The following is a 21,746-nucleotide window of genomic DNA, read 5'->3' as shown; positions in this document are numbered from 1 at the left end:
TCCCCCGTGATCCCCAGGATGGCATCCCAAACCCGTTAGCTTCCCGTGTGACTACCGTCTTTACTCATTAACAATTTTTAGTCCTACTTAAAATTCCAGTCCTCCCCAGGGAGCCCCCGGGAATGGCAAGGCTCTGTGTAAGCGGCCAGGGGTCACACAATGACCCAGAGGCCACAGCTTCTCATCTCCCAGTCGGCACAGCACTTGAGGGCCCAGCACACACAGTCTGGCACTGCCTCCCAGGCACCCGGAGCTGCGTCGGGGCCAGGCCATAAACGGGCAGTTGGGACCGAAGTCCACTGTGTGTGCATCTGTGCTATGCTGGCTACAGCGCCGCCCCAAGGAAGGGCAGAAAATCTGTCCTGAAGTGAACATAACGCCTAGCACAAATGGAGAGATTGGGGATGACTGATGTTTTTTCTCTTTTTTTCCTATTTTTATTGCAATAATTACTTTTTTTTTTTTTTTTTTTTTAATATTTTTTTTTTTTTTTTTTTTTTTTTTTTTTTTTGGGTACCAGGGATCAAACTCAGAACCTTGAGCTTGGGAGGCAGGCACAGTGCCACTGAGCTAAATCCCTGGCCCAATAGTCACATTATTTTTGAACTAAAAAGAAAAATATGTTTAAATAATTACAATATGGACAGAATGGGACCACGTATCTGAGTGTCAGTGCGTGTGGACAGGACCAAGAGGGGGTCTTTTCAGCGGGTGGGAACACAGGGTGAGGAGAACCTATCTGAGGTGTCAAGAACCACACCAAGGTGTGAGACCAGGAAGGTGTGGCCCGCTTGGCCCCGGGCCGTGAACCTCTTGAGGACCTCAGACTGTGGTGCCCGTAACACGGAGGGCGTTCACAGGACCCTGAGGGTCGCTTTTCCCCCGTATTCCAAGCCACACTCTGCCATTCGAGCCTCCCCGCAGCCCGCTGATCTGAGTGCTTTGGTCGCAGGTTTTTAAGTCAAGCTTCACAGATCTATGACTCCTCGTTGATCGCCAGTGTGGGTTACATCCTGTCCACCACTGTGGCTATCACAGCAGGTAAGGATGGCCAAGAGCTAGATTTCTGTCTTCTGTCTGTGGTTTTATGGAAGGTGTCCTGGATGTGGAGCCAGAGAAAGCTGGGTTTGCAGCCCAGCACAAATGCATAATACTGGCTGGGTGGCTCTGGGAAAACCACCGAACCCCTCCTTGCTTCAGCTCTGCATTCCTAGAGCAGGAGTTAATAACACGCCCTGCGGTTGCAGTCTGTACAATCCAGATGCCCCACTCCTTACTGCTTGTAGATCGCGGGCAAGGTTTCTTCAGCAGTTCTGGCCGGCACGCTGACTCCACTGCCCCACTGGCTGAAGGAACATGAATCTCTCCTACATGATGTTTAGAGCTCATGAGTATTTGAGTCATGTGCAGTATCGTAGGTGCTCAGTAAGCACTCACTATAGTCACTATACCCCCCCTTTCCTTCCACTTTCTCTTTAATTTTTTACTCTAGGTAGATTCAAAGGCTACAGGCATGTTATTGAGGGTTTGCCTATTTGTTTTCTGTACTGGAGATTGAACCCAGACCTTTGCACTGAGCTATATCCCTGTTTGTTTGTCTGTTTGTTTGTTTAAATTTTGAGACAGGGTCTTTCTAAGTCACTAAGTCGCACGGGCTGAGCTCAAACTTGTGATCCTCCTGCCTCAGCCTCCCAGAGTGCTGGGACTGTGGACATGTGCCACTGTTCCAGGCTTGTTTTTTAAATGGCTGTGATACTAAAATCTTCAGGGTAGAAGCTGCTGAGAACCGAGGGCTGCCTTGCAGAAGGCTTGGCTACATGCTGTGCACTATACTTGGCACAGGTGATACTTGGTTCTCAGGGCACGGACAACAGGGTGCACAGCCTTCCAGGACCTGTGCTCTGAGGACCAGGGATTGGACTGGGCGCTGACCCCACGCAGCCAAGAGCTAAGTAAGCTAAGTCACAGTCGAGAGCTGTGTCTGTAAGCAGTTCCAGTGGAGGCTGGCGGTCAGGCAGGAGCATCAGGCACAGCACTCCACCCTGGAGTGGGCCTGCAGGCTAGCCTCTGCTGGCTCTGCAAGCCCAGAAAGCTCTAGGATGTAAGAAAAGAGCTGTTTGTCCACTTTTTTATTGTTGCATTGTTGACACAGGGTCTCGCTATGTAGTTGAGACTGACCTGGAACTCACTACATAGCCCAGGCTGGTCTTGAACTCACAGCGATCCTCCTGCCTCAGCCTCCCAGTGCTGAGATTACAGGTGTGCGCCACCACGTGCAGCTTGTTTGTCCATCTTAACAAATGTGGAGGATGGGAGGTGCTTGTATGTGAACTCGTGCACTTGTATGTGTGTAAAAACTGATAAATACATATATATATATTTTTTTTTTTTAATAAGCTGGAGATGTAACAGTTCAAAAGCCCTGGGTGCAATTCTCAATACTGCAACAAAAGGAAAAAGAAAAAGTTAAGTCTGTAGTCTACTCAGTCACTGTCATTTTCCTTTTGACCATACGCTATGGTACGAAAACTTGAGAAGAGGTGCATGGGAGCTGTGGGCTATTTTTGTGAGTCTAGTGTCCTCTCAAACTAAAAAGTCAGAAAAAAGACAGAGATAAGAGAAGCCTAGGGGCATCGAGGGATGAAGAGAAACTGTTCCCCTGAAGGCTCAGGGTCCCTCCTTCTATTGTTTTGCAGCCATGGTCGTACTCACAATATTTCTGACCACTCTGGTTCCCCACAGGGAAGAGCTTAGCCAAATCCTAGTCAGACTGGCATGCCGTTGCTCGGGAAGCAGCTCACTGGTCTTTCCTCTTCCTCCCTGCAGGTGCGATATTTTACCTGGACTTCGTCGGGGAGGATGTGCTGCACATCTGCATGTTTGCACTGGGGTGAGTCACCTGCTACTGCCCAGGTGTGCATGTGGAGTCCACTCCGGGGAGGTGGCCCTGTCCCTATGATTGCTTCGACGCTGGGTCCTTTAGAGTCATTTGCAAAACCCAGCAGGACTGATAATACTCCATGCTGGCAAGAGGACAAGGAGACCAGCCACTGCCTGTCACACTGAGTAGCGAGTTAGGCTGGAGGACAATGTGGCAGCATCAGTAATAACTTTAAATGAGCGCATCTTTGGATGCAGTATTCCAATTTCAGTCATTTACCCTGTGAAAGCATTTGAATGGGGACACAAAGATAATAGCTGAGGCTGTTCATTGTTATTTAATGTATCATATGTATAAGCTGACAATCGGAAGCAGCCTGAAGGCCCAGCGGTAGACTGCAGGTTGAAGGAGTCATGGTATGTCCATATAACAGAGTGGGCTGCTGATTCGAAAAGGAGACCAGCCCACAGGTACATCTAGGAACACGGTCAATGAAAAGCATTCACAAATGTTACAGACTTTTTTAAAAAAATGTGGCTTACCCGTTAAAAAAAGAAGGGTAGGTTTCCGTTTCTAGGTTTTCCCCTAAGAAATGAGTGTGGGTATGGACAGAAGGACTCATGCAGGAGAATCTGTAGTTGCTTTATTCCTCATAGGCCCAAACTGCGAACAACCTAAATGTCTACCGACAGGAGGGGAACAGCAAAAGTGTTAGAATATTCAGACAGTGGATTCCACACAACAATTAAAACTAATGAATTAGTACATGCAATAAAGTCAGTGGGTCTTAGCAGTCACACTGGGTATAAGAGCACGCGCTCAAGAGTTAACTCATAAGAAGTGAGAAAAGCAAATCAGCGATCACCTCTGACAAAAGCTTGGAGTAAACAGGGAAGGGATGCAGGAAGCCTGTGAAAGGATAGAAATATTCCTGCCTTAACCTGGGAGGTGATTCCCCAAGTGTACCTCTAGGTAAATTTCATCCCCCTGACCATTTGAGGCTTCCGCTTTTGTTCTGTTTTGGTTTTTTTCCTTTTCCAATGCTGTAGATTGAACCAGGGCCTTTGCCGAGCTGCGTCCTCATCCCCCTTTTCTTGTTTTGTTTTTTTATTTTGATACAAAGTCTCCCTAAGTTGTTCAGGATGGGCTCAAACTTTCAGTCCCCCTGCCTCAGCCTCCCAAGAGTGCCACCACACCCAGCTGTGTTTGTGCTTTTAGTGTATAAAAATTCTACCTCAGTGTTTAGAAACTGTGCTTGTTTACATACGCTTACAAGGAAAAGAAAAGAAAACAAAAAAATACTCTGAAAAAATATATACCTACCTGCTGAAGTAGAATTCGGGGTACAAGGGCTTACCAATTTTTACCAATGTTTACTATTCTATACTAATGTACTAATTCAGTGTTGTATGCATAAATCATATGTAAAGAACATTTTTTAAAGCAAGGTTCTGGAAGTATTGGCTGAGTAGAAGTGAAAGCTTTCCCCAGAGTCTAATTTATTCTGATTATGACCTAAATGGAGTGTAGGGCATGGGGGTGCTCAGCTGTGTAACTCACCCAGCATCTGCCACCTGCTGATCTCAGGCCTGCGGCCCCTCAGGGCTTCTCCTTGGAGCAGCTCTTCTGCAGGCTTCTTTCACCTACCCCTTCCCCCTACTGTTGCACAGGTCCCTCTCAAGCCCCCACCTTCCTCCCTTGTATCTCTTGTCCCCCTTCCTCAGGTGCCTCATCGCCTTCTTGGGCGTCTTCTTAATCACGCGGAACAGAAAGAAGACCATTCCATTTGAACCCTACATTTCCATGGATGCCATGCCAGGTAACGTGAGCGCCCCGTGTGTCCAGCTGGCCGTCCACATAGAGTGACCACGGCTTCCTGTTGAAAACAGGACAGCGGCGCTGGGCGTGGCACAGGAAAGGTGTGCAGTGTCTCATGGTGTGGCTGTGCTCTCGCTGTCTTTTTTTTTTTTTTTTTTAATCTCATGCGAAAGAGGAAGCAATGGCAAGGGCGCCTCGGTTGGTTCTGAGCATATCTCACCAATTCCCATGTCTATTTTGGGATCTTTTCAAGAAAATCCTTATTCACACTGGATGTAATTATGATCTGTAGCACCAGGCTCCATGCCTACAAATGGAAAAATCCATCCCTCTCCTTGGAATGGAATGATCAGAGAGGAAAATAGGATGAGTGAAATTCACTGCTTGGATTCCATAGGCCGCTCTCATTTTCCGGGGAGCTGAGAGTTCACACGGAGCAACACAAGCTCAGCTGCCTTCAGTCTGACAGTCATGAAAACACTCAGCCGAATACTGCACAGCGGGGGGCGAGGGGATGGGAGCCAGGGAGGACTACAGGGTGCCTGTCCGGCTTAAAGGAAGTCGGATCTGGAGATGAAGACTTTGCCGACCAAAATTCTCCAGGTTAACTCAGTTAATTTTTATTTTAAATAGGTAAGACGGAACTCTGCCAAACAGAGTAGCCCACTCTCCATTAACACGGTCTAGTAAACAAAATTTAGACACCGCCGGTGGCGCAGACGACTGCTTTGTGAAGAGCAGCTCTTAAGTCCCTGGGCTGTGACGCCACCGTGTTCTCGGGGTGGGCGGAGGCGCCCGCATATCAAACAACCCCCATACATTCGTTTATTGTCTCCTTTTCCTGTCCTTTCCTCCTCTTGTGCCATTAAGCTGTTGTCTGCCATTCACACTGTGACCAGCCTCCCAAGTATAGTGATTTCCATGTCAGTCTCCTGTCTTCCCCACCCTTTCAGATTGTGTATAAACCCACGGTGAAGGAGCTCCGAGTTGGGGACCTGAGGTTTCTCCCAGGAGTTAAATGCATGGGCTTTTAATGCATGGACTTTTTAAACATCTAATCTGGCTGCTCAGATGCCTTTTTTGCTCACTTCCTTGTTTCTTGGTTGTGTTCCGGATAGATGAGGGCGCTGGATAGCTGAATTCCAGATAGGTGAGGTGTTAACTCTGTGTGCCAGTATTTGTATGTTTATGTGTGTCTGTGTGCCTATAACTATACGTGCGTGTATATCTATACAAATGTTTGTGTATACATGTATATACAGACATATTTTACGGTGGCAAAAGTAGAAGGTAATCTCAGGTAATCTTAGCTATCAACATTCCGTGGCCTGCTTGTGGGTGTGGCTCTTGGCTTTTCCTTTGTACCTTGTGACCAGTGGGAATCAGATGTTAAAAGAGTGGGGACCCAGCCCTATTGCAGTGGTTGTGGGGACATCTCTGATTCAATGCACGGGGCTTGAGTTCAGGTGACCTGGACTCAAACCCCAGTTCTGCCATCCACCTGCCTCGTGGCCTCCCGAGGCTTCTCATTCTCACCTGTAAAATGGGATTCTTGCTCTCAGGGTGGTGGGTTCACATTGATTGCAGAGGCCTCTTTGCACTGTGTCTGGGATATGGTAGATGCCTGGTTACATTGGTTTCACTTTCCTTTTGCTTTAACAAACTTTGAAAGTCTCAAACACTTGTTTGCCCTGGTGCCGGGTAGCACATGCAGGATAAAACTGCCTGATATTGTAAGCTTAGGGAGAGGCATTTTTCCTGCAACCCCGTTAGCAAGAGGAATTGGCCTTTTGTCTGTCTAGGTTGGTATAATGGACCAGTAGCTGATGTTCAGGAGGTCTTCAGCGCCTTCAGATTCTAAAAGTACTCAACAGGTCATAATATGGAGAAGCTTCAAGTATCAAGAAGCTGAAGCCTTTATTTTGGGGTTTTTTTTTTGGTTTTGGGTTTTTTTTTTTCCCCCACAGTGCTAGGGAATCTAACCCAGGGCCTTGCACATACCGGGCAAGTGCTCCACTACCAAGGTGCCGCCCCAGCCCCCAAAGCCTTTTAAACATGAGAAGCTGGATGTGGTGGTGCCTGCCTGCAAGCCCCAAGAGGCTGAGGCCAGCCTGAACTCCATTGTGAGACCCTGGAGAAAAAGAGGAGCAGCCCTATCCTCTGGCAGCTGACCGGGCCCTCTGCTTGCTGTGATGTCACAGGCGTGAACAGATACTATTTCACAGAACACCAGCATCCGACAGGGCCACTCTGGCCGTGATCGGTCCCCGCATGAGCAGGACCATTCCCTCAGGTCTGAACACAGACAAAATGGGAACACTGTCCAAGCCACCAAAAAGGGCCCCGCTCTGGTTAATGTGCACTTGCTGCTGTGCCTACCAGCACTTTAGCTCCATCTGCTCTTCCTTGTTAAAGACCCCTGGTTACAGAGGTGTCCCCGCTTCCTAACAGCTTGAGTCCAAAGCAAAGACTCACTTCCTTGACCCCCCTCTCAAATCACCCAAGCCAAGCCCAAATTCCCTAACAGAGCCTTCTCATGCCCCTTATCACTCACCTGTGACTCTCTGCGGTGCACATCACCTTGCAGTGAGTCAGTACATGCCAGCTTGTTAGACCAGAGGTGGATTCCTGGTGGTCTCTGGCAGGCAGACACTGACAAAATTCAACAGCTAAACAGCACTCGGTGAGCCAGCTCTGTTCCCTGAGGAACAGGTACCCCTTATCCCTCTCCCCCCAAAATCCAAAGCTCAGACATTGAAACTGGCCTTCAGGTGCCCATCTCTGGGCCTTGTGAGATATGGAGGCGGGGCCCCTGCCACAGACTGGGTCTTCCCAGGCCATCTGCGAACTGCATGGAACACAGGCTCTGATGTTAGATCTCAGCTGTCTCTCATCAGCTGCCTGTCCATGGAAAGTCACTTCACCTCTCAAGACTCTGTTTTCTTCTCCAGAAAATGAGGTGGACACTCATCTTTGTCATAGGATTGTTTGGGGACTGAGTGTAGATCCCCAAGGGAAGCCACACAGCATTCCAGTTTTTTATTTTGTTTCCTTTTGGGCTTTGTTTTTGTTTGGCTTTGGGGTTTTGTTTTGTTTTTCCATTAACTAGGGATTAAACCTAGGTCCTTTGTACTGAGCCACAGCTCGGCCATTCTGTTTTTTAGATAGGGTCTTGCTAAGTCACTAAATTGCTTGGGCAGGGCTTGAATTTTTGATCCTCCTGCCTCAGCCTACCATGTGCCACCACCATGCCCAGCCAGCATACCACTGTGTAAACACTCATACATTGTAGTCATTATCATTACTGCTGTGCCTGGGACTGGCACCACTTAGCTCAGTGCCGAGGGCACATCAAGCAGTCAGATGGCAGCAGAGTTCTGAGGAATACACTGTTGTTTCTTCTGACACTGCCTGCAGGCAGGAGAACCTGAGGGCCTTCATTCCCTGGCAGGAAAAGAGTTGTCCTCCAAAGTAACTAAGTCCCTCCTGACGGGAGAGTTATAGGGAAAGTTACAGGGATGAAAGATGAAGGTCTTTGCCCTCAAATGTAGGTAGAAACCCAAAGTCATGCGCCCAGAAGTAGGTAGAGTCACATCTTACCTCACCTTGCATTTGCACCAGGAATGTTGATACTAAAGGTCAGACCCTCCCTAAGCACCACGATTTGGCCTTCGCCATCTGGCCCTCTCCCCTCAGCAGCGTGATGAGTCCCATCCTGAGCTGATTCAGCAGTGACGAGTCGGCAACTACCACGTCCAAAGCACAGTGCTGTCCCACCCCACCTCGGCCCGGCCCACAAGGGCTGGTGTGTACGCAACTTTTCCTGAAGATGTGTCCCTGTTGCCTAGCAACTGTAAGATTTCTAGTGTGTATTAATGGGGGTGTTCTCTTGAGTCTGAAGCATTGAGGAAATTGACCGTGCGCATGACCAGCCCCTGTGCTCCCTAGGAGTCAGTGGTGGGACAGAGGCAGGTACAGGCCCCCCCAGGCCCCTCACCCTGTCCTGACAGGGAAATGGATTTCCTTCCAGGTATGCAAAACATGCACGACAAGGGCATGACAGTCCAGCCCGACCTCAGAGCTTCTTTTTCCTACGGGGCCCTGGAAAACAATGACAGCATATCCGAGATCTACACTCCTGCCACACTGCCAGTCATGCAAGAAGAACATGGCTCCAGAAGCACCCCTGGGGTTCCCTACTGTGTCCTGGAGCACAGCAAGAAGGAATGAGCCACCCCCGCGTGATTTGCCTTCCCCTTGCTGCTCAGACCAGGCGACGGTGGCTCCACCCTTCTTTCGACAACTTGCCTTCCCAGTCTTACCATTCAGATTGCAAGTTCTGTGGAAGCAGATCTTGGAAAGCCTTGGTCTCTGGCAAGCACACATTCCCTTGGTCTTGGAATTTCAAATTTCTCGGGGGGAGCTGCGTGAAAGCAGAATTCCAGGTGGGCTTAGTCCAGCAGAATTGGGAGCCCTTTCACCTCCTCAGAGACAGTCACTGGGCTTTCCAGCCCGTGACCAAAGCCAATGCCACATTGTTCAGAGTGAAAATAAGACAGGGATTCCACCCTGACCTCAGTCTGGAGACCGCGAGCGCTGGTCTTTTGCCACCTCCTGTGCATGCCTTGTCTCTGTCATCTCACTCACCAGTCCCTGGTTTGGACAGTATTCGTGTCCCCCTTTCACACCGCACAGCAGACCAGCCCTGAACACGCAGTCATTGGCGTCTTAGCAGTGTGCATCTGCCTTCTGTCCATGCCTCTCCAGTGAGGATGGTAGTGTGTGTTTATTTTGGATCATCTCCAAAAACAAACCCGGTTTTTGTTCTCGGAGAACTACTTGATCCTACCCCGGCTCCCGCCAAGGAGCTGGGAAAAAACAGAAGAAAGAAAAACTAGAGGGCTGGGAGCAAGGGCCATGATACTTGAGCCCATTCAGGGAGAAAATTCCCTCTTAATCTTCCTGCCCATCTTTATGAACGATAGGCAGGAAATCTGGCTGTTTGATCTGTTACTTTTCCCCTGCACACTGGCACCCTCTGGGAAGATCAGAGGGCTCACTTGGAAGTCAACCTCTCCCACTTCCCCTCCGTCCTTACTTTATAGACCCACAAATCAGCTCCAAGTTGTTGGTTCATTTCCCCGCAGTTGCGAGACTGTCTGGGTCTTTGGCTGAGCACTGTGACCCAGTGAAGCCCTCGCACATGACTGTCTTCCCCTAGGCCAGTGGTGGCAAACCTATGGCACTCATGCTGCAGCGATCTGTTTGCATCATTGCAAGCTCTAAAAGGTTTGCCATCACTGCCCCAGGCTGTGTACTTCTGAGAATGGCAGGAAAAGATTTGCAAACTTTAATAAGAATGAGGATCCCCTCAAATTTACTTAAAATACAAATTCTTACACCCCCAATTGCAGACTCAGGTTAAGTAGGATTGGGCTGGAACCTAAGCATCTGCACTTTGAACTGGCACCACAGGGGATTATGATGCTAATACCCAGTGTTCACACCCCTCAAAAGCCTCCTAACCCGAGAAGACACCACTGAGACGCCGCCCCCCTACACATACACCCGTGCCAGAAAGTTACAATTACAGTTCCGTTTCCTCTTGGAATTCCTCTGGCAGGTGAAATAGCCCCAGAGGATCTGTGGCGTTTCTCCACTTAGTAAATCCCACTTAGAACTAGCTTCCTGCCTCCTTAGACAGCCTTTAACTAACAGGCAAGATACCAGTGTTACCAGACCAGTGTTAGCCAGCACTTACCCTCTAGACTGCGCTCAGTACCAATGCAGGACCCTGACTTGCAAAGCTCTGCCATCGTTGCCTGGGATCAGCACCTCATATTTTATCTTGGCCACTTCTGTATTGCATCATAAATGCCCAAGAAGGCAACAGACAAGGGGCTTTACCCCTTAAGAACAGTACCACTCCATTCAGTAATATTGTTGGGGCATTTACTGTATGTTAAACATTAGAGGGCAAAGCTACAAACATAAGATACAGTGCCTACCGTCCAGGCCAGCAGGAGGAGACATAGTGGCCCAGGCGTCTCTGGCAGGGTGGGCAGTGGCAGGAAGTGACAGTCACAGTGGTCTTGAACCCAAAGCTGTTCAGAACTGGAGATGATTCGGGCTCCACTGATGATGGTGGCAAAGCCAGCTATGATTTGCACCAAGCATAGTGGGGTGATCCTCCACTTCCAGGCAGAGGGGCCAGCATTTCCAAAGGCACAGGGATGAGGAGGTGGGGTTGTCAAAGAAGAGCCAGGGAGGATGGTGGGAGTTGAGCCTTATAAGATCAGCAATGGAGGCCGGATCCTGGCGGGTTGAATACCTGGGGAAGACGGGAGCTTTTGATGGTTCACGAGGAACAGAGTGACAGGATCTGCAGTGATTGGAAAGGAGACTATTCACAGTGGAGGAAGACACAGAAGGGGTAATAAGCTACCTTCAAGGTCAAGCTGTGAGCCTGCAAGAACAACTCACAAAAGGAAAATTAAAGTCAGGTTTCACTGCTATTCAAATGTCCCTCATTTCCCAGATGATTTTTCTAAGTCTGGGGGTCAGGATAGAATGGACATGAGGTGAGCAGGAGATTATTTAAACATGTTAAACCCAGGGGATCAGTAAGAATTTGGGGTGATACATTGTGCTCCCAACCTTCCTCGAACACCTTTCCCGTTTTGTTACTGGCTGTTGGGCGCTGGGCCAGCCAGCTTTCTGGAGATAAATGGGCAGGAGTCTGCTGTAACTTTAGGTATTGCTGCAGATCCAGGGCACAGTGTCACCCAGGAACTTCCCTGAGCCCTGTGCAGCACCCTGCCTTTGCGTTTGGGGCAAGGGCGTCACCCCGCAAAACTGAACCACATGGGCTGAGCAGAAAGCCATACGGTAGTTTACTGAGTGGAGGCCAGGGCTTGGCTGCATGGGAATCCGGTTAACAGAGTCCCTGCAGAGCTATTGTCGTCATCTGAGTTCTGAGGTGTCTCTGACTCACCTCTCGTGGGATCTGTCCCGGGTGTAAATGGACCGTCCACTGCTGGCAGTGCTGCCCGGGCTGCTGGGACGGGAAGGGAGTAACGGTCTTCCACACACAGCCCTGCTGCTTTATTGTCAGGTGTGGCTCCAACATCCCCAAGCCACCATCTCCTTCCTAGGTAGGAAGTGAGATACCCAAACCAAGGTCGACCGCAGCTGTTCTCCGGCCTTCCCCGCCCACCTGCCCCATACCGTTTTATTCCACAGCCTGGGACTCGGCATTCTGCTTAGACCGGCCTCAACTCCCCACCTGCCGACACTGCAGGTCTGAGGAGGCCCTCACTTTAAGCTTTAGGTTATGGGGGGTTGCAGGGTGGAAGTGAATGCTGAGGAGGGAAGGGAGGACTGACATCTCCTTCTGATGCCGCTGTGTGGACGCAGGAGACATCGAAGTGACCTTGGAGAACACGCCCTGAAGCCGCCTGGGTTTTCGGTCCCTCACTGGCTGATAGTCAAAAGGTCGCTTGAGTGTTTCTCTGAGAAGCTGTGTAAATGAAGTCACTTTAGAATATATTCTGTGTGGATGCTTATATTTTGTTAACTTCATGACTTGTATGGCATGTCTTATTTTTCAATAAATGTGTACTAGGTGCAAAAAACATTATAAAGTGTATTTAATTAAAAAAAATCATGCAGTACATGTTGAGTTGGAGTCTTTTGTTTGGCTAATATTTTCTAGAATTGGCTAGAGGAGCCTGACCTAAGACAACGTCCTGTGATGATAGGGCTGCCCAGTATGACAGCCACTCTCCACAGGGATACCTTGGGCCTGTTAAATATGGCGAGCATGACCAAGGAGCTGAATTTCTGCTTTCCTTAATTTTAATTAATTTAAATCACATATATAGCTAGTGGCTGTTATGTTAAACATTGCAGATCCTAAGGTGCCTGTGGTTGCAGTGGAGGCTGAATTGAGCTCTTTTAACCCCCTTACAGTGGTTAAAAGCATAGACTCTGGCCACACTGCTTGGTTTTGTGTTTTGTGTGTGTGGTGATGGTGGGGATTGAACCCATGCTCTCCCACTGACTACATCCCTAGCTGCCCCTGCCCTTTGATTTTTCGAGACAGGGTCTCACTATGTAGCTCAAGCTGGCCTTGAACTCATGAGGATCCTTCTCCCCTCAGCCTCCCAAATGCTGGGATCACAGGTGTGTCCCACTGGGCTGGCTGAGACTCACAGTCCTTCCTCAGCTGCCCGAGTGCTGGGATTGGGGCCTCTGTGTACCACCATGCCTGCCTCAAAGCTTTTTAAACCCTTGTGGCTTTTTTAAAGCAATGCCATACATGTATGACTCTTCTCTCTGGGTTTCCAGCTCACAAGAGCAGACGGTCTCATGCCTACATAGTCACACCATCTATACATGTCGTCATGTACACAGCACGCATATGTTTATTAAGCACTCACAATATACTACACAATACATTAAGACCTCATGAGCCAGGCATGCTGCTGCACGCCAGTAATCCAGCACTCGGGAGGCTGAGGCAAGAGTATCATTGCAAGTTCAAGGCCAGCCTGCACTACAAAGTGAGACCCCGTCTCAACAAAAAAAAAAAACAAAAAAAAACAAAACAAAACAAAAAAAAACCCATGTTAAAAACGAAGTAACAACAACAAAAAACAGCTCATGTACGTCTTATTTCTCCTTTATAACAATCCCTGAGGTAAGTGTTCATCTTATCCCTGTTTTACAGAAACTGAGGCACAGGTCAAATAGCTGAACAGACCCAAGCTGGTCTCTCAGTTGCATTGCCTTTCTGGGGGTGCTGGAGTGGGGTTCTGGGTGCATGAGGTCTGCCATGTGTCTGGGCAGGAAGGGAGTCACGGTCCTGGGAGGCTGGGGATAGAAAGTCCTGCCCTGAGTCTCCAAGTACTGAGTGTCAGTTCAGCCTGTCCTGAAGCGGGGAGGGATTTTAGAATCATCCAGGAGACTCAGACGTTGTTTAATGGAACAGCACAACTCTAAAGTAGAGATTATTCAGTTGTTCCTTGATTTTGATGAGTCTTTACTTTTTTTTTTTGGTACCGGGATCGAACTCGGGTCCCTGCGCTTGCAAGGCAGACGGTGGAACCACCGAGCTAAATCCCCAGCCCTTTACTTTCTAATTTCATGAAACAGTAAGCTTTTAAAATTAGAGACTGGCAAAAGGTTGATGACTCTGTAGTTAAGCTTGCTCTGTTTAATATATTTCATTTTTATTCCTTTTGCTACAAAATAAATTCAGCTTTCTTTGTCAAAAAAAAAAAAAGAGGGGAAACAAAGTCTGGGCCTCTAGTGTAAGGGAAACATTGTGTTTGGCCCGTACGCCCTGTGATCTACCATGACCTTTTTAAATTTTGAAATGCATCTAATAGAACATCAGGGTTCTCTATATAAAATAAATGCAAGCCATGAAACGGACACCGTCACAATGTCAGCTGCAGGTGTGCGTCTCTAGGCGTGGGGACAAGTGGGTCACTGGAGATGTTACCTGGACAGATGCGCTCTTTCCTCACCCTCTGGCTCTCTTCCTGCTCTCTCTGCTTCCAGCTGCCAGAAAGGGAGCCGCTTTCTAATGTCACACTGCTCCCCCCACGTTGGAGCCAGCTGACCGACGATTCAAACCAGGATCCCAAATTAATCCTAGCTCTTTTAATTTGCGTTATGTCAGATATTTTGTCTCAGCACTGAAAAGCTGGCTCTGATCTTCTAGAGTCCGTGTAACATTATAATTTACTCATTGAATGCTGGGCATGGTGGTGCACGCCTGTAATCCCAGCACTCGGGAGATTGAGGCAGGAGGATCGCTGTGAGTTCAAGACCAGCCTGGGCTACATATTGAGTTCCAGGTCAGCCTCAACGACATGGACCCTGTCTCAAAAAAACAAAAACAAAATAATAATAATAATAATAATTTACTCATTGAAAGCACAGACGTCAGGGCCAGGAGTATAGCTCAGCGGTAGAGCACTTGCCTAGCATTTGTGAGGCATCACAAAAATAGAGTGCGGTTCAGTAGTTTTTAGTAAAGTCTCAGATGTGTGACACTGACATAGGAGAGAAGAAATGAAGATAGGTAGAAAAGAGCCAAGGAAAATTAATTCAATTCATCCATATCTGTACTTCCTGGGCTTGTTTATGCTTTCTTTCTTTCAGGCCTATCACACCCTAAGTCCTTAAAGATACTTTAAATCTACAAATTAGCTTAGTTGATAAAGGGCAGAAACCTAATCTTAAGATAAAGGAACAGACCGACAGAGTTCAAAGAATAATTTTAGGCAAAATATCTTAGATTAGCCAGGTATGGTGGTGCCTATAATCCCAACAAGCAGGAGGCCGAGGCAGGAGGATTGCCACTAGTTCGAAGCCAGCCTGGACTACTACACTGTTCAGATCAGCCTGGACTATACAACAAGACCCGGTCTCAAAAAGAAATAAATATAAATACTTCCAGCTCCAGAAAATAGTGCATCTTATTCTCTGAAACCCCGTAGTCCTGGAGTGTGTACTTTTTTCTTCTAAATAAATCTCTTTTGTGCCTCATACTGATTAGTTCTGAAAATTCTTTTTCTGTGATAGAAATCAAAAGATTTATTCTGTATGTAGGATGAGTAGAGGTTCTTTGCCTCCTTCTTGGGGAACCTCCCTAGACCCTGCCCAGTGATAAAACCATCACCAGACAACTTTAGGACATTTTCATCTCAAAAAACGAAAAAAGAAAGAGGAAAGAACAAATGTTGAGGATCTGGAGAAACCAGAACCCTCATGTACTCCTGCTGGTGAGAATCAAGATGATGTAGTCACTATGGAAAATAGTATGCTGTTTCTCAAAATTTAAAAATAGGTGCGGTATGCTGCACACGCCTGTAATCCCATCCCTGAAGAGGCTGAGGTAGGAGGATCACTGCAAGTTTGAGGCTAGCGTGGGCCCTATAGTGAGTTTAAGAGCAGCCTAAAGTATGCTGTTTAAAAAACAATAACATAGCCGGGTATGGTGGCGCACACCTATAATCCCAGCAGTCGGGAGGCTGAGGCAGGAGGAGCACTATGAGTTTGAGACCAGCCTGGGCTACACAGTGAGTTCCAGGTCAGTCTCAACTATGCAGTGAGACCCTGTCACCCAAAAAAAAAAAAAAAAAAAAAACACCAAAAATATCAAATAATAAAAAACAACAACAGAAAAGAACAACAAACTGAAAAATAGAATTACTAGCTGGGTGTAGTGGTGAACGTCCATAATCCCAGCCCATTGAGAGGTTGAGGCATGAGTATCTCAATTTTGAGCCCAGCCTGGACAATTTAGCAAGACCCTGTCTCAAAATAAAAAATAAAAATGGTTGAGGATATAGTTCATTGTTAAAGCTCTGGGTTCAATCCCCAGTATTACCACCACCATCACCACCAGAGGAAAAAAAAATCATAAGATCCAGGAGTTCCACCTCTGAATTTACGCACCAAAAACAGTGAAAGCAGATAATTGGTGTTCAAACACATATTTGTACACCAACATTCATAGCAGCACTGTCAACAATGACCAAGATAGAGGCAACTCAAGTATCCATTGCCAGTATCCATAGAGAGTTAAATGGAGACACAAAATGTGCTTCGTACACACGAGGAAATATTATCCAGCTGGAAGAAGGAAGGCATTTTTGACACATCGTACAATACAAATTAACCTTGGAGAGACTATGCCTAGTGGAGTAAATAAGGCACAAGAGGACAGATGTTCCTGGGTGAGGAACCAGGACAGCAAACTCAAGGCAGGCTGGGATTGCCAGGGGAGATGGGGAGTTGATGGCTAACGAGTACTGAGCTTGAGGTCTGCAAGACCAAAGGAGTTCCGGAGATGGGTGGTGTGGTAGTTATGCACACAACAGTGTGAATGTGCCTAGTGCCCCAAACTACACTTTCTTTCTTTTTGAGACAGGGTCTCACTATGTAGTTGAGCCTGACCTGGAACTCACTACACAAACACTTTAAAACAATGAATTTTGCCGGGTATAGTGGCACACACCTGTAAGCACTTGGGAGGCTGAGGCAGGAGGATCACTGTGATTTTGAGGCTGGCCTGGGCTACACAGTGAGTTCAAGGCTGGCCTGAACTACACAGCAAGTCCCTGTCTCAAAAAAAAAAGATGAATTTTATGTTCTGCTTATTTTACCACAGTTTTTAAAAATGAAAGCTCATTGTCTTTAGCTATCTCCTCCCTGTACTCCCTCATTCCCGTATCCTTCCCCCCTAGCCCTGGGCAACCACAAATATATTCCCTGGACTTTCATCTTCGTGAAATCCTGTAGCAGGTGGGTGACTGACAGGCTTCATTGATTTAGCACATTTTCAGGACTCCCAGGTGGTAGCACGTGTATACTTCATCCTGTTGTGTACCAGTGTCCTCTTACTATCTGAGGGTAAACAACGCCAACCTCTTCCCCGGTTCCCATCACCCAGGGAAAGGTAGGTGCTCCTGCAATTGCCCCTCCACAGCCCCAGAGGATTCCTTTTAGCAGATCAGCTGCTTAACAACTTAATAACTCGGTTACCATTGTTTCTTTTTCTTTTTTTGGTACCAGGGATCGAACTCTGGTTCTTGCGCTTGGAAGCAGGCGGTGGCACCACTGAGCTAAATCCCCCCACACCCCCCACCCCGTAGACTTCCTGGAACCCCCAGGGCGGTTCCTGTGGACTTGTGAACAAGGGAAGAGGGTACGTGCTCCTGAAGCTACTCATTTTCCACGTTTCCTTTTCTCCTTCCTTCTGAGTGTTGTCATCTAGCTTTATTCTTCTCCGCTCACCTGTAGCTCTCATGAGCCTGGTGATAAGTCTGATCTTACAAAGACTGGGGTGTAGCCCAGTGGTAGAGTATTTGTCTGGCATGTGTGAGGCCCTGGGTTTGACCTCAAGCATCCCACACACACACACACACACACACACACACACACACACACACACTTGTGTACTCTGATATTCATATATTATATATATATGTATATATATATATAAAGACATATCAATAAAATATACCAACATAAGGAATAGTGGTGATCTCTGGATCCTGAGATTGAAACAGAGAATAATTGTATTTATGCTTTTGTTTTCAAATTATAGCTAAAGGCCAAGGCCAATTTTTAGAATGAAAAAAAACATCAAAACCTACATCATTTGTCTTCTAAACAGGGTCAAATGTGGTGCTGATCAGATCGCTTCTCAGCCATTTGTCTGAGATGAAGCAAAGAACCTGTGGCCCATGCAGACCGCAGGATGGTGCCACAGCCTCCTGGAGGGATGACTGATCCGCTGGGCGTGGGATGCAGGACACTGTTACCTGGGAGTCAGGTGAGGAACAGGCACCTGGCGAACCAAATCTCATAGGAGAGCTGGAGTAGATCCTGATTAATCTCCAGAATGTCTCGATTAATGGGAGAGAAAGGCGGAGCTGGAGAGAGAGAAGTGGATCTGTGGGGTGAAAGCTTCTCCTCTCTTCCTCTCTCTTTGTGTGCTCTCTTGTGAGCTGACCCCTCGCATAATCTAAAGCAGCTCTGTTTCCTCCTCTCTCTCCCATTTTTGTTGAGCACTTACTATCTACCAGAACCAGAGATATTGTTAAAAGATCTGGGGATTTGTCAGCAAACAATCTAGTCCCTGCACGGTTGTGCCTGATGCTATAAAGAACAAATAGGAGAACTTCAGGATCACTCACCAGGTACATAAATCGGGATCATGTTTGGCTGCAATAGATACCTAACAAGATAAGAGAATATTTCCCTCCCAAGTAAAGGCACCCCAGGCCTGGTATAGAAGCTCTAGTGTCACAAGGGATCTAGACTCTTCATCTTTTTGACCACCATCCCAACATGTGGCTGCCATCTTTTAGGTTACCTCTGGGTCCAAAATGGCTGCTGAAACTCCAGCCATCATATTCACAGTTCACAAAAGAGAAAAGAGGAACAGCAAAAGGAAATACTTACCTCTCTCAGTTAAGATAGCTTCCCTATGTTCATATCCCACTGGGTAAAACTAAAAATTTTACTTGTAAACTGATTATAAGCCAATTAATGCTTACTGAGCTCCCATAATGTGTCTGGTATTTAAAAAAATAAAAAATCCTACAAGGTAAGTATCATCAATTGCCTATGGCAAATGAGAAAAGTAAGGCTTAAGAGGTTTTAAAAACTGGCCCCAAGAGCCGGGCATAGTGGCGCACACCTGCAATCCCAGCACTTGGGAGGCTGAGATGGGAGGATCACTTCAAGTTCGAGGCCAGCCTGGGCTCCATAGTGAGTTCAAGGCCAGCCTGAACTACAAGTGAGACCCTGCCTCAAAAGGACAAACAATAGGACTGGGACTTAGCTCAGTGGTTCTGCTGCCTGCTTCTCAAGCACAAGGGCCGGCGTTTGATCCCTGATAGCAACAACAACAAAAAAAGGACAAAAGAGAAAAAAGTGCCTCAAACTTGTCATCGGCTGTATTTTTTTTAAAAGACCTTTGTTTCTTTAGTTTAAAATGTATTGACATTCTCAGTCCATTCAAAAAGTCGATCTGTACAATGGCACGGACTTGGGCCTACTTTATTCCGTTACAGCCCCAGCGCCCAGACCAGCTTCCATTCAATCAGTGCGTATGTGTCGAATGTATTCATGGGTATGGGAAGAACAGAATTCTTATGGTCCCTGTGCCCCAGTCCAATCAAACCCACTCCTCAGGGACAGCATTGTACTGATGCTTACCGTCAGAGATTTGCTTTGCCTCTGCTTGAATTTCATGTAAAAGGAATCCTACACCTATACTCTTTGTGTACAGATGCTTCTTTTGCTCAACAAAGTTTCTCAGATGTATCTATGTTGTCATGTACATATCAGCAGTTCGTTCTTTGTTAATGTTGTTTGGATTTGCCTTAGTTTGCCACGTGTAGTGGTACATGTCTGCAACCTCAGCACTCTGGGAGGCTGAGGCAGGAGGATCGTAAGTTCAAGCCCAGACTGGGCAACTTCGTGCCTTGGTGAGACCCTGTCTCAAAATAAAAAAGATTTTTGAAAAGGGCTGGGGATGTGGCTCAGTGTGAAGGCTTGGGTTCAATCTCCGATATCAAAAGGGGCGGGGGACACTGCAGCATAGCTTATCGATCTTCAGCTGATGAATACTTGCGCTATTTCCAACTTGGCGGTATTATACATAAAGATATCAGAGCGCTCTCATAGGGGGCTTTTTATTGGATATCTGCCTACTAGCACATATATCTAGGAGTGGAATTTCCGGGTCATAAGTGAGCTTGGTAAACACAGTTTCCAAAAACACCTTCATCCCTTTGGCCTCCGTCAGCAGCGTGTGAGGCTGTGGCGATCTTCCATCGCTGGCATGATTGCCATATACAAACCTAATAAGGATGTTGCAGAGATTGACTGTTACAACTACTTAAAGAAGAAGAAGGAAATCGCCTGTCTGGAAATTTTCCTGCTCGGCAAGAGCCCCGCAGCTCGGGATCCAAGGTGTCACCTGACTCGTTCTACTCGAGTTTTCCAGGCCAGCACAGCGCCTATCAACCTTGGCCCGGGTTTCAATGGACCGGCCACAAGGGATCACTTTCGCTCGGGCTCTCTTTCTCTCCACCTGTAACTCGATCCTCTCGGGGCTGGGGGGGCGGGGCGGTTAGAAATGTGAAACTGTCACGTTCATTCATAACAAGCCTGTGTGCCCTTCACCTTGCCGGCCACCATGGGACAGAAGGCGGCCGTGGAAGTGTCCAGCTCTGTTCTCCAGTTCTGGAGTTGCCCATCATATAGTTGATAGACACGAAATGGCAATGCTTCCTTTACCCACCTGCCAGCGACTGGTGCTGTTCTGGACTGTGTACTGTGCCTTGCTGTGTTCTATTTTCTTCCCTGCCCGGGTCACCTCGTTTAAACCCGGGAGTTCAAACAGCCACCATGCTTCCCTCCCAAGTCACAGCCAGGCTCCAGATATATCATTTCCACCTGCTTTGGTCTGCGAAATCTCTGTTGCTCATTTTTATTATTTGTTTGTTTATTTATTTATTTATTTTCTGTGAGACAGGGTCTCACTATGTAGTTCATTCTGGCCTTGAACTCACTATGTAGCCCGGGCTGGCCTCTAACTCATGGAAGTCCTCCTGCCTCAGCCACCTGTGTACTGGGATTACAGGAGTGCACCACCCGGCCTGGGTGTCTTGCTCATAATGTACATATAATTCATGAGCCAATTTTCTTAACTGTGCCTTTGAAATCGAATCCTACTGCTTGTCCCCATTTCTTCCTGCATAGCTTTGTCAAGGCCACGGTCATCTCTGGTCTGCATTACGTCAGACCTCTCTCAAGCCAATGCCACAATCTCATCTCTGTCTCCAGCTCATTCACTGTTCGTTTTCCTCTCTCGTGGTAGTGAACTTGAATTTCCTGTGATGGACGAAACCCTCCGTGTTCCAGCGGAGGATTGACCTGCAGAGGGTTTGGTAAAGGTGACACAAAAGTGAGGTGGGTTGAAGGAACAGAGCGGGAGTGACGGCGGGAAGCCTGTGGGCGGCAGCAGAGGGGAGCCACTGCCGACCCCAGGGCAGAAAGCAGAGCGACCGGGACCAGGAGGGAGGACCCTTATGCAGAGGGAGCCGCTCAGCCAACCTGCAGCCGCCTAGAAGGGGAGAGGCCAGAGGGACAAACCCACCAGGGCACTGGCACCCTCGGACCACAGATCCGCCTCCACTGTACCACTGAGCTACATCCCCGGGCCTCTTTTACTTTTTATTTTGAGGCAGGGTCTCTGATGTCTACCGATGCATGAATTCCTCCGTAAGCCGGGACAAGGGTCTTGTGGAAGCGGAGCGAGCATGGCGACCCCGAAGCACACGAGTCAGGCAGATGAAGGGCAGAGGGGCGAGCTGGAGGAAGTGGCCTCTCCTCCGTAAAGCCGGGATAATAACCTGCGGCTCGCCGGCCGTCACGTCCCCGCCCTGTGACTGTGCTTGGGGCTGCAGGGCGAGACGACCTGTTTCTGGTCGCGGTGGGAAACGACGAACCC

The 21,746-nt window shown here is 47.8% G+C and overlaps 2 protein-coding genes across 6 annotated transcripts in view; both read left to right on the top strand.

The window, feature by feature from the left end:
• The window catches only part of Nipal3 (NIPA like domain containing 3), a 46,591-nt gene extending 35,424 nt beyond the window's left edge, over positions 1–11,167 (top strand). Inside the window, exons 9-13 of one of the 2 annotated variants that reach the window (XM_010633863.2) lie at positions 953–1,041; positions 2,827–2,890; positions 4,606–4,700; positions 5,818–5,849; positions 8,730–8,804. In XM_010633863.2, coding sequence (XP_010632165.1) covers positions 953–1,041; positions 2,827–2,890; positions 4,606–4,700; positions 5,818–5,834 — 265 coding nt within the window. In that variant the 3' untranslated portion in view covers positions 5,835–5,849; positions 8,730–8,804. Of the gene's footprint in view, positions 1–952; positions 1,042–2,826; positions 2,891–4,605; positions 4,701–5,817; positions 5,850–8,729 lie in introns of both variants that reach the window. The other variant, XM_010633855.3, reaches the window with a different exon arrangement.
• A 9,905-nt stretch (positions 11,168–21,072) lies between these two features.
• Rcan3 (RCAN family member 3) overlaps positions 21,073–21,746 on the top strand; it is a 37,171-nt gene continuing 36,497 nt past the window's right edge. The window contains exon 1 of one of the 4 annotated variants that reach the window (XM_010633756.2): positions 21,073–21,205. The gene's annotated coding sequence lies outside the window, so the exon portion shown is untranslated. The remainder of the gene's footprint in view (positions 21,206–21,746) is intronic. The other 3 variants (XM_010633775.3, XM_010633771.3, XM_010633779.3) reach the window with 3 other exon arrangements.

Source organism: Fukomys damarensis, unplaced genomic scaffold, assembly GCF_012274545.1.
Source record: "Fukomys damarensis isolate Sample0158 unplaced genomic scaffold, DMR_v1.0_HiC HiC_scaffold_23, whole genome shotgun sequence".
Taxonomy (NCBI): domain Eukaryota; kingdom Metazoa; phylum Chordata; class Mammalia; order Rodentia; family Bathyergidae; genus Fukomys; species Fukomys damarensis.
The sequence above is the reverse complement of the archived record's forward strand: the minus strand, read 5'-3'. Positions and strand labels throughout refer to the sequence as shown.